Below are 13561 nucleotides of genomic sequence, written 5' to 3' on the forward strand. Positions count from 1 at the left end.
AACAAACAAGAATGGCCAACTCAGATGAGAACACATTATATAAATAAATAAAATTGGGGCACCTGGGTGGTTCAGTCAGTTAAGTGGCTGCGTTGGGCTCAGGTCATGATCTCAGGGTCCTGAGATCCAGCCCCACATCAGGCTCCCTGCTCAGTGGGAAGTCTGCTTCTCTCTCTCCCTCTACTTCTCCCCCTTTTTGTGTTCTCTCATGCTCTCGTTCTCTCTCTCTCAAATAAATAAATAAATTAAATAAATAAAATCTTTAAAAAATTTGTGTGGGGGTGTGCAAATGTCTATTAAGTGCTTCAGAAAAGTTTCCTCTGTAAAGACAACAGCAAGAAACAACATATGTATTATGAATAGGCTACTTTTATTCTTTGAAATCTCTCAAAATGGATTTGTTTAAACATTATCAATATTTTTCATTTAATGTCATTATAGTAAATGGTCAGTTTAAAGAACTAGTAGTATAGTTTCAAAATGAACTAAACTCCTATTTTATTAAACTGACTAATCAGTTCTGATGAAACAGCTTATTTATTTATCCATACATGTATAAACTGCCTCTGCTCTTCTGAGGTCTGAGAAGTGAAAGATGCTCTTCAGTAGGAATTTTTATCTACTGAAGTTTAGTGCATTATAGCATTCTCAGATAACTGGATTTATATGAAAAATGAGAAATTTTATTTATTTATTTATTTTTAGATTTTATTTATTTGAGAGAGAGAGAGAGAAAGCACGAGCAAGGGGGGAGGGGAGAAGCAGGCTCCTCACTGAGCAGGGAGCCCAACACGGAGCTCAATCCCGGGACCCCAGGATCATGACCTGAGCCGAAGGCGGTCGCTTAACTGACTGAGCCACCCAGGCGCCCCAAGAAATGGTAAATTTTAATGTGTGCTTACGATATCTAGACCTGTATTGAACGAGGCTATGTAAATATGTGTTTGTACGTGTGCATATGTATGTTTGTATCCCTATTCCTGTTCCTCTCTGTTTCCATATGCCACTTAGGGCCTACAAGCTGACTTTAGCGGTGACTTCTCTACGTGGGACCACATGACAGTCATTAGGATGACACTCCTCATCAGCGTGCTTTTCTATTGTGTTCTTCATGCGGGTTGTGACAAGCCTTTGCCCACACCCACGCTCTTCTGGAGCATCTTGTGAGACATGCTTTGCTCTACAAGTTGTTGTTTAACTCAGACAGACGATAAAAACCCTGAGGGGCTTTTCTCATTCCTTTCATTCTGGGGTGGTCATTTTTATTACTGCAAACACATGTTTGCAAAATGCACATGACAGCAAATTTGGTATGGCTTGGCAGTTGAGCATAGTCCCCCCCTTTCTATATAGGCAGTCTCATGGCATACTTTTAATACCATGGATAAAACAGAAGGAATAATCCTCTAAATGCTTTAAAACATTTGGATGCTTGTTTTTTCTTGACAAATCATCTGAATGATATTCTCATTTTTGTCCTGAAATCATCAGAAAGCTATGTATTTGGACAAAATTATCTTGACATTCCTCTAACCCTACCCCCTATAGAATATATTTCACTGAGTAGCATTTTGGATTTTAGTCCCTGGCTTTGAGTAAGGGGTGACTATGAGAAATAGAACTTGCTCCTTCACTTGCTGTAGGAATCCTGTGAACAATTATCATCCACAACATAGAGAGACAGAAAGGAAAAAATATTGTCTGCGCCTCAGATAACTATGATATTGTAGGACCTAATTTTCTTTCCAGGTAGTGTAGGATAAAATAGAATACTGTGAAAAAGATAACAGGTAAAGCTGTTCTGATCCCTAATTATTCCTTACTGTATCTGATACACAAGTAGTGGGGTTTTTTGGTTTGTTTGTTTTTTTGTTTTGCTTTGGTTTTTGTTGTTGTTTTGTTTTTAAACTGTGTGGACAAAAGGGATTCTGGATTACCTACATTATACTCTGGTCCCTTTCACCCAGTGAGGCTCCATTTTAACTGAGTTTATTTAACATATTACAGTGTTAATGAGAATGTTTAACATCTAGAATTCAGTTCAGATAGCATGATGTACCTCCTTACACCATCTCTGGACCAGATCTCTGGACCAGACAGGTTAAGTCCTTTGATTAGGAAACCTGCTGAGCAGAATTTTAGGAGATGCTAAAAAACATAGTCTATGTGAGCTCTTTTGATCCACTGTGTATGTAATATTTTGATCCATTATTTTTAGCTGTGGTCAACTTAGATTTGAGATAGTAAAAAGAGAGGCCAAAGAATGCCAACCAGTTGGGCTGCTGTGAGAATAGCCTGTGAACTAGAGTAAAAGCTAGTTTTTATCACCTGAAATGACTTGAAGAATCCATTGTGGACAAATAGAAATGAGCTTATAAAAACCAGAGTCAGCATGATCCAACAGAAGGAGGAGTTAAGGGACATGTTGAAGATAAGCATTTAAGGCCTATTTAAAACCTTTGAAATTATACAAGTGATATATCTTCGCAAGAGAGAATTTGGAAGATACAGATAAATGCAAATATCTCCTTATTCAGAGCTCTTAACTTTCCAGATGCATCCATAGATATTTAAAGTGCCTGTGCATTGATCCTGGAGCTTGAGGAAGAGCCTATAGTGTCCTCACTGCTCTTACTGATGAATCTGCATGTAGGTAATGAGTTTCAGCATCCCTGCCCATCGAAAGACCCGGAAGAATCATCCTCTCTAGCAGTATCCTTATGTACAAAGGAGCGAACACTGAGTTTAGTGGAAGTGTCAAGGACAAAACAATTTTGTACATGCAAGTGAATTATAGCTTGCTCTGCATCAGCACTGACCACCCTTTACGCCCCACAATTTCACACCCCACCCCTTAACATATTTTTGTGAAATATCACTGAGTTCATTTGGAGCCAGATTTCAGTGTTGGTCTGTTGTGAATAACTCTGAGTTTTGTTTGTATGTTTCCTCATCACTGTAGATCTACGCCTATGTCTTTGAAAACATCAAATCTGTCCGACTGGAAGCACTGCTGTTATCCTTGCTGAGCATCGTGGTGCTAGTTCTGGTTAAAGAGCTGAATGAACAGTTTAAAAGGAAAATTAAAGTTGTTCTTCCTGTCGATTTAGTTTTGGTAAGTATGAAATCAACATTTAGCATTCTTCCTCCCAGTGTTTGCCAGTTGTTGGGGTAACCTGCAGAGGCTCACTATATTGTCTGCAGTAACCCACAGCTATTCCTGTCTCTCATTAAAGGAGGGCTAATTTTGCGTGGCTATACATTAATGTAAGAACAGGAAACATTTTGAGTCAATAATTTTAAAAAGGAGGCACACGTGTTTTCAATTTACACAGCATTTCTCATATGCTTGTAATTTTTTTACATAAATAATAGAACATATAGCTTAAGATTTTAAATAAGGAGACATTTCTGAGGGTGAGACTCAAAAGATTTCTGGAGTGATTCTTTCCAAAGCAATAAAAAGGGATATCACATTCTATTGATTCGGCATCTGTAATGATATACATAGAAGTATTATCAGTTGACAAATGTCCATTAATGATTGGTAGAGTTACTAACACATTTTTTTTTACTGACCTAATTTTGCTTTGTTGAAAGGATACTCATGATTTTCACTGGCCAGGGCTGGTTCTCTAAGATATTTTTTGTTGCTATACCTGGCAAAACAATGAATTATACTTTGTGTTAGGGTTTATGGTTTAAGGCTTATGGATTATGCATTAAAAAACACATTTTGAAATTTTAAGAGCCTCTAATGGGAACTCTTAATTAAACAAAACATTAAGTTGAAAATGTAATGTTAACACAATCACAGTCTACTAACTTAATCATTAATTGGCTTTAGTTTTTTAATGGTCTTTGGGTTACACATGTACAGAACAAGTGGTATCTAAATAATTTCATCTCTGGAAATATTCATTCATATTGCTGAAATGGTGTAGGTTTACATAAATAGATAAGCCTAACACGTTGGAAACTATCTCTGAGGACTGTGACTTCTGCAGAACTCAGATGGATGGCCTCTCTCCATAGCTAGACCTTGTATGATTCTATACTCCTGATAATTTATGGAGATCCATGTAACATATGTGATCTATATAATGTGTGTGTGTTTGTGGGTATTTCAAATAAGCAGTAAAAGTGGAGGGTACTGTGATTATTAGTAGTTCTCACAGCAACAACTGTGAAACATACCATTTTATTCCAAAATCCTATAGGTATTAAGAAATCTTATTATATCTTGGGAAGCTTTATTATATTAAGTTGCATGAAACCAAAAACTGAAGATAACCTTAGATAACAACAAGGCCCTTGAGCTAGTAATAAAAAAATTACTTATTCAGTGTAAAAGTAGTAAGAATTATCCTTTATCCTTATAAAAAAAAGGAGAGGTAATTCTTATAGAAGTTTGTCCCTAATATTTGCAAGATCCAAGGTAAAAGTACTAATGCAGGCCTCAATACTTAAAAAGTTATAGATCGAAGTGTTAAATAAAACATGTTCTGGGGTGCCTAGGTAGGTCAGTTGGTTAAGCATCTGACTCCTGATTTCAGCTCAGGTCATGATCCCAGGGTTGCGAGATCGAGCCCCATGTAGGACTCCATGTTGGACGTAGAGCATACCTAAGATTCTCTCTCTTCCTCTTCCCCTGCTCCTCCTTCCCCACTCCGCTTGCGTGAGGTCTCTCTCCAAAGAAACCCAAAAAACAAACAAACAAAAAACAGGTTCTGTTTTCCTATTTTGACTAAAACACCTTAGTGATTACCTTGAAAGGTCAGAATAGAGAATTCTCCATCGTTTGAGTTCTGCCAGAATGAGGCAGCATGGGGAGAGCCCGCTCCTTGGCCTGACTCTTCTCTTCCTGCGAAAGAGCTCCAGCTCTTTCTCACCTACAAGGGGATTCATATGTATATGTGTGGCTATTCCTGCCCCAGTATCCAAGCTCCAAACACATCCCCACTCTTTCATCACCAGAGCTGTCCCCTGGCCTCTTCATGGGCCACACTAGGAGGATGAACCTGGGTGAACAGGCTTGGGGCCATTGGAGCAGGAAACTGTAGATTCCTGAGTATCCAAAGTGTGGTCCAGAAAGATGAGTACCGGTGAGTCGTGCACATACAAAGCTCTCATTTTATGGGGAGGGCTACAGTTAGAGGAGGGCCAGATTAGAACTGCCTAAAGCACTGGGCCCTCCTGGACTGGGATCCCCTGTTGCCCAAGTCTAAGGTCAGTGCTGGCCTTATACACATACGTAATATTAAAATAATATTGAAGAGGGACCAATGATTCAGCTGATAAAGGAAGTTTACTTTTGGCAAAGAGATATAGTGAGGAAATAAGATACTGTCTGAAAGCCAATTCAGTGGCTTAAATTAATTTTAATATTGACTATAGGTATTGAACATTGCGTATTCTTCCATTTTCAATAAGGAAGCAACATTTTGTGGCTATGGCACATTTTCTTTTACAGCTCACAGTATTTTCTGACCTGATATAAATATTTAATGGAAATTATTAACAATTAAAATTTATTAATCATCTTAGGAATTTTTGAATATGTTAATGCTTTTAATTCTAATAACCTGAATTTTTAACCACTTATTCTTCATCAGAAAACACTATTATATCACAATATTTATTAAGTTTAACAATATAACCTCTACAGTTTTGTTGCCTTTTTAAAAAATCCTCAAGGCTGTTTTGCTTTTTAAGTCTATTTGATGTTTTAAAGCCCTCTGTAAATTCAGTTAAATATCATTACAGAGAACAGAAATACACAGATAGGAAAAATCCCTACAAAATAATATTATTGGGCATTAATTGCTAAATATGTCTTAATTTGCTGGTGTGATTTTGTTATACCTTTTTTTCTGACATGTGTATGGTAAATTTGTACTTTAAATAGATAATTGGTATGTCTCTTTTTAACAAAAAAAGTATAGTATATAAGTAGTTACAAGCTAATACCAAACTGATACCATAACCATGTGAAATTTCCAGTACCTACTAAAATTATCAGAAGAATGAAAAGAGAATGTGAAAATGGATGGAAAACATGGGGGTGGCATGACTAGAATAACAGAGACTGAACCAGGTTCTGAACATACATTTTAAAGGTGATGATGTATACAGCAGAGAACACCTGAACTTGCCTATCATAGGTCATACAGAGTGTAGGGAACCTGAGACTCCATGGAGGTAATTTTAAAAACGGTGAGTCCAGCATATTATTAACTAGTGTATTTTACTTCAAGAAATAGTAAAAGCTCAAAATTCAAAATTACAAGGAGACTGTAAATCATCATTGGTTACTAACCTATATAGGTATATTAATGCAATATCTCAAACTCTTGAAAAGTTGGCGTCATAGAGGGAAACCGTGCTGTGTTATAAAGCATTCCTTCCTGTTCCAGGAGACAGGTATTTAGGCTGGTTCTAGTGTCTGTACACACATACACTCCCATATTCTATTCTGCGCCCCTTCAAAATCAGTCACAATTGGATTGACAGGTTGGGAAGGATATTAGTAAAACCATATTATTGGGAGGCCATTTGATTTTTGAGACGGCAAAGCAAGTGTGCTCAAATTTCAGAGGCATTTTTTTGATTCTCAAAATTTTCTTAATTTTTAAAAGTCTGTGCAACTGCTACATTACTCTTGACAATCATGGGACACATAAACAATGTTTACTTTTAGAAATAGTTTCAAGGTGTTTGAGAGGCCAGTAATAATTTTCTTTTTCTTTTTTCAAATGGAACCACACAGATTATTGCTGCATCATTTGCTTGTTATTGTACCAATATGGAAATCACATATGGATTAGAAGTAGTTGGTCATATTCCAGAAGGGTAATGTAGTCTTTTTCTTTCTTTCTTTTTTGTTTGTTTGTTTGTTTGTTTTTGATAGAGGAAAGGTCTTGGAGTAATTGGCTATGGATTTCATTTCTTTCAAAGGCCCTCTATAGGACAAATTCTAATTAATTTCTATTTGAAAATGATAGAAACAAACAATACACATATGGAGAAAGAGTAACTTCTAAAATGTTTACCTATTACTAGGGAAGCTGACAACTATTTTATACAGCATTGCTTCAGGTAAAAGATTTGGAAATTATTTACAAAGATACTATTTAGGAAAAAAAAGTAGGGCATTGAATTTCCAAATTATAGTCATGCTCTGGGATTTATTGTTCCCTATTCCATTCATGTATTCTTATGACTATTTTTATTTCACTTAAAACGTACTAAAAGCACACAAGCATCATCTGAAATAGCAACTCCATAGGCCTGGGTGGTGTATAATGGTGAGAGAGGGTAGAAGTAGAGTAGAGGGTATGGTTTTCTCAAAGCCTTCCTCTGGACCCTAAGAGGAAGGTTAACAAGAAATGTTCACCCTAAAAGGGCAAAACATTGAGGCAAATATAGCCTGAAGGAACACAAAGACATCTTAGGGAAGAGAGGGGTGTCCATAGGGTTATTCCCTCCTGATGGGCTGTATATATATATATATATATATATATATATATATATATATATATATACCGGTATTTATAAATGTGGGGCAAAGTTACAGTTGTTTCCTCTATATTTTTATCTTCCAGTCCCAAATTTTGGTTTCTAATTACATTAAAATGGAGGAACAGTAGAGGTTAAAAAGATAATTAAATAAATTAGATAATTAAACAAAATCTGTCTTTAACCTTTAACCTTTAACCTTTATGTAGATGCAGGCTAATGGTTATATTTAAATCAACTTGGGTTTTCTTCAGGGTTCTCTACTTTTCCACCTTCAGAAGTCAATTTATTGACTAGGTCAGCTTATTGTTATTAATAATTAGGCAAGCTCAATTTTTGTGAAACAAAAGTTCTTAAACTTTGAAATGGCAGCATTCTTGTATATCATATTAAGATATCTTAGGGCCTCTAATGTTATGAATCAACTTCTCTTGGGTGTAAACTTTAGTAAGTGGATAAAATAAATCATGCCTCTCCCCTACCTGCCTTAATTCTCCTTTATTTTGAGTGAGCTTTCCAGACCCAGTCTCTGAAGGAATTATAGAAAGAGTGGCATTGAAAAGAGACAGTGAACCCCAGCTCTACCATTCACTTTGTGATTTAGATGCCTTACCTAAACTTTCTTAAAATGTTTTCTCCACCGTAGAGTGCACGAGTGGTACTCAGTGTGGGGTTGTGTGGACGATTAAATGAAACAGCTAACTTGAGAGGGCTGAACATTCCACTTGCTTGTTGATATTGAGTCAACATGATTTATCTTCCCTTTTTCTTCTACTTTTTCCCCAGAGGGATTTTTCGTTTGTTTGTTTTTGGAGGAGAAGTCCTCCAAAGCATCATCAGGGATAAATAAACAAGGTCCCTTGGCTCAAGTGTTTTTCAAAAGACAAGGAGACAATGGCTGGGTATTAGTTGAAAGAAATATTTTAAACACTTCTTTAAAACTGGGGAACTGTATTTTGCAACAGAGGGTAGATGGAGGCTTTACCCACATTTTTCTTAACATATGTGATGCATAGTTAAGTGTACTGTGAAAGGATTGAGTTAAAAACATAATTAAGATTATGAACTCAATGGCACATTTAGGGATTAGCTCAAGAACTGTAGCTCACAGTAAACCATTGTTTGCATACAACACTGTAGTACTCAGCTCAGGAAGTACAGTTTTTAACGCCTGCCAATTACATATTTGGAAAGGTTTGAATGAAAGAACACTCGAGATTTGCTTTTGTTCTGATACAGGAAATTTTTGTCGAGTCAGAGTTCTGTAGCGTAACCTGGGCGTAAATGCCGATGGACGCAAGGAGCCCGTCTCCGTGGCGATCCTTGTGATTTTGCTTTTCTGCTAAGTAATATTGAAAACAAAGCACTTCTAACTGCAAGGCTGCCTGGTTTTCACATGAGTGTTTCACTTTTTCTGTGTAAACTTCGTAGTCATTAGCACAGTTGAACTCAGTGCAAGTTGTTACAGAAATTACATGAAAATTGATGACTTCAGTATGGTCTTTCTTTCCACAGAATCCCTCCACCTAGAGCTCCCCCGATGAATGTCCTCTCTGCAATAATCACTGAAGCTTTTGGAGTGGCACTCGTCGGCTATGTGGCCTCCCTGGCTCTGGCTCAAGGATCTGCCAAAAAATACAAATATTCAGTTGATGACAACCAGGTGGAGTACACCCCAGCCCCCCTCCACGGTTTTTGTGTCATGGTACTCCATATTACCAGACCCTGAGAATGTTGAACTTATGAGAAATATAACTTTTCTAAGTGTATAGCAAGAATGGGTAGAACAAAACAGAAATCTCTAAATCATTCATAGAAAGCTGAAAATCTGGCCTTCATGGGTTGGTTTATAATATACTTTTTTTTTTTTCCACAGGGAGAGGGACATCTTGATGTCCTTTCTGATTTTAGGATAGAATCTACATATATTTATCATATCATGCCGACTTTTAAAAATCTTGGATTTCAAAGTAAAAATAACACGAATATTACTTATTGGTGTTAGTAAAAAGCTAAAGGTGCAAGAGTTTATTCTAAGACTACCGAAGAATGAAAATTTTACTGATTATATTTCTGAATTGACTTCTGCTAGTTTCTTATTTCAATCTTTGTGGCCCTACATGCCTGCACAGGTCTGCAGAGGTAGATGTGGAATAGTGGTTATGAATGGCCCATTACCTGTGTCTAAATCTCACTCGGACACTATGTGCCCTTAATTGGTTCTGTGCCCTGTTTTGTCATCTGTGAAAAAAAACCAGATTTATTCATTTAACAGATATGTATTGAGCTCTACCATGTACCAGACACTGGTCTAGGAATAAGGGATGCAGTGGTATACCACACAGACCATGTCGTTCCTCATCTCAAACCCTTCCGGTGGCTTCCCATCATGTGCAGATAAAATGCCTCTTTTCCGAAGCTTACAGGGCCCTACACGACCTGCCACCATCCCTGTCCTCTGTGATCTCATATCCCTTTACACTCTGTCTTTGCCACACTTACTGCCTTGCTTTACCCTGGCCTCACTAATCATGTTTCTGGCTCAGGACATTTGTACTTGATGCTCCCTTTGCCAAGAACTCTGTTCTCTCAGATATCTTCATGCCTCTTTTATTCAAATGTTCCCTTCTCAGGGAGGCCTTCCTTGGTAAACTAAAATCCTAAACCCAGATTTTTCCACTCCCTTCTCTGCTTTGCTTTTTGTATTATTCTTGTTTACTGTCAGCATTTGCTCACTAGAGTGCTAGCTCTCTGAGGGTAGGAATTTTTGCCTGTTTTGTTTATTGGCAACAGTAGATGCAGGAAAACATCAGGAGCCTTTTGCAATAATCCAGGTGACATTTGATGACTTGGACCGGGATATAACACTGCAGGAGATGAGAAGTAGACGGATTCTGGATTGGATGTGGATACCATCTGGGAAAAGGGGAAGGAGTAAAAAATATCTCTAATGCTTTTGGTCTAAGCAACTGGAACTTGAGGTGGGGAAGAATGTGGGAGGACCTGGTTAGGGATGTTAGGGAGCAATAACCCAGTTTGGTTAAGTTTGGGTTACCTGTCAGCCATCCACATGGAGATGCTAAGTAGCAGGTTGGCCATATGAGTCGGAAGTACAGAAGAATGGCCCAGGCTAGAGATGTAAATTTGAGAGTTGTCAACGTGCATTTGGGTAGCTAAGATCAGAGAGAGAAGTGGTCCAATATTTGTGATTGGTTAGATGAGAAGGAACCATAAAGAAAATGGAGAAGTGGTGGCCAGGGAGGTAGGAGGAAGACAGGAGGGTGTGAGGTCCTAGAAGGACCTAGAAGGAACCTTTAAGGAGGAGGAAGTGAGCAACTATCTCAGAGGCCACTTTTAGGCCAAGTAGGTAAGAAGTAACCACTGGATTTAGCATTGTGGAGGTCACTGGTGGAGTGGTGGGAGTACTTCCAAGGAAGGTGATTATGAGCATTAAATGCTTAGAACAGTTTCTGGCTTGTTGTAAGCACTCAATAAACGTTAGCTATTTTTTTTTTTTTTAATAATGGTTAAATCACAACAAATGGGGAGAACAGAACTTGAACGCAAAAAAGCCTCATCCTTTGACAGGATGTCCCTGTGGTCTCCAAAAGTTGATTGTGATTAAGTAATATATTCTCTTATTATCAATCTTGTAGGAATTTTTGGCCCATGGCCTGAGCAATGTGATCCCTTCATTTTTCTTCTGCATACCAAGTGCTGCCGCCATGGGAAGGACTGCTGGTCTGTACAGCACAGGGGCGAAGACACAGGTAACTTCATTGTTAGAATGGACCAAAAAACTGTGGTTGCTCTCCTTCTTGGAAAGGGGGACAATTGAGCTCCTCTCTAAAGTCCTGAAAATATTTTCACTCCTTTAACTAGTTTCAAGAAAGTCTACTTCTCTCTCTTTCTTACGAATGATCCTTCCAGAAGCCCAGTTGACGCAGCGAGCAGACAGAAGTCCTGCTAGTGCCTGGGTTATTGTTGGCAATCTTTGAGTAAAGCTCCCTCTAGTGGTGCTGCTGATTTTGTGTTTTGCTAATCTAAACAATTTGAAAATTTTCCATTCTTGTTCATTTCCTTTAAATAAAATTAAATATTATATGTAAAAATCTGTCCTTGACGCTGACATTTCTGTCTATAGAGATGTACAGGTATATACAGGAGTGATAAGTCGTCTGTGCACATTTTAGGTTAAGGAAACAATTATATATTTTTAGGAACTTAAATCAATTCAACATTTGTTGAGAGCCTGGTATATATCGGGTATTATGCTGGGTACCGGTAGGCAGACAGTGGTGATAATGAAGACGTTGTTTTGATGATGATGATGGTGGGAGCGTTGGTGAGGCATATATGGAGTATGTCATACTTTTTATATAAATGGACTCTTTTAACCTTTAGGCAACTCTATGGAGGAGGTATAATTATTATCCTCAGCTTCCACATGAGAGAGTTGAGGAAAAGAGGGTTAAAATAACTTACCCAGGTCACAGAGCTCATGAGTGGCAGAGCTGGGATTTGAACCCAAATAGATCAACCTCAACCTCAAACACTTTTTTTTTTATTTTTTATTTATTTTTTTTAAAGATTTTATTTATTTATTTGAGAGAGAATGAGAGAGAGCATGAGAGGGAAGAGGGTCAGAGGGAGAAGCAGACTCCCCGCTGAGCAGGGAGCCCGATGCGGGACTCGATCCCGGGACTCCAGGATCATGACCTGAGCCGAAGGCAGTCGCCCAACCAACTGAGCCACCCAGGCGCCCCAACCTCAAATACTTTTAAGTACTGTTTCATACACAAAAATTTATGCAGATGTTATTATAAGAAATTAATATTAACAGCTAATCATTAATAAAACAATTCACATTTATTAGCATTGGAATTGAATGAGAATTTATAAAACATTTTATGTGATGATTCAAACATTTATTAGGGGTCTACTTTATATTAAGTCATTTGGGGGGGTTGTAGAAGAATAAATTTGAAAAAGATATGGTTCTTGACCTTGGGGGCAAGTGGCAAGAGAAAGATGGGTAAATGGAAATTAAAATATAGCATAAAAGTAACTAATAAAATTACTGATGAATGTACTGTGAAGCAGAAAGGAAGCAGCAACAAATTCTGAATGTATAATAATTTCAGAGATAATTGCCACAACTCATGAGCTGAGCTGTGACGTCCTCATTCAACCTTGTTTTACATGACAGTTTGATTAGCTTTTATGCAGCTAGTGACTTCAAGCATAGGTTTATCATGTGAACCGGCATGAACACTCGCAAACTGGACTCTCAAGTGTTTGGGGGCTAAATTTGAATGTTTAACACGTAGTGTACTCAGTATCATCCCCGACTCTGAAGACACTTCTATCTGTAAAATTCTAGGATTCTATAGTAGTTTCCACCTGGTTTCTCACAACGGGGGAGTATATTCGATTTCCTCTCTTCATGTTCAGCCTAGATAAATAAAGAAATTGGCTAAGGGCATACCAGAGCCTGGGCTTGTAGTCTGGCTCCATCACTAGCAGTTGAGTGACTTAACACAGGTAACTTGACCTCTCTAGCCTAACTGAACTTGGTTGGTAAAGTATTTGTTATAGGGATTATATGAGTTAATACATGGCTTAGTTTGCCCAAAGCCTGAGCACTAAATAAATAATCCTTCGATGTTAACAATGATCATTGATGGCATTATTATTATTGTTAAATATTTTTATTATGATAAAATCTTTCCAGAACCTTTTGTTTGACATTTAATATTAAAACATCCTGGTTTGATTGTGATGCAGTAAGACAGTTTCTATTCCAAGTTGCCCCTCCAACTTGCTGGGGATGATGAACAGGTTAACATCTTCATCCATCACATGGACGAGAGAAGGTTGGAATGTGAGATGTCTTCCACCTAAGTGTGTATCAGACCTGGAGTTTCCTTAGGCATTTACTACTTTTCCAATTACTATTTTAGTAGTAACAAAACTGTCTCATTAATCTTTGTAATTTTAAAGATTGAATGTCTAGGGGGAAAATACATTGAGAAAACATTAT

The 13561-nt window shown here is 37.7% G+C and overlaps 1 protein-coding gene across 1 annotated transcript in view; it reads left to right on the top strand.

The window, feature by feature from the left end:
* The window catches only part of SLC26A7 (solute carrier family 26 member 7), a 106605-nt gene that overhangs the window by 58839 nt on the left and 34205 nt on the right, over positions 1-13561 (top strand). The window contains exons 5-8 of the mRNA XM_025871488.2: positions 2963-3115; positions 6770-6852; positions 9034-9181; positions 11175-11288. Of these exons, the coding sequence (XP_025727273.1) occupies positions 2963-3115; positions 6770-6852; positions 9034-9181; positions 11175-11288 (498 nt within the window). The remainder of the gene's footprint in view (positions 1-2962; positions 3116-6769; positions 6853-9033; positions 9182-11174; positions 11289-13561) is intronic.

The sequence above is a fragment of the Callorhinus ursinus genome, unplaced genomic scaffold (genome assembly GCF_003265705.2).
Source record: "Callorhinus ursinus isolate GAN/ISIS: 27379988/994484 unplaced genomic scaffold, GSC_fseal_2.0 scaffold5, whole genome shotgun sequence".
Lineage (NCBI taxonomy): Eukaryota > Metazoa > Chordata > Mammalia > Carnivora > Otariidae > Callorhinus > Callorhinus ursinus.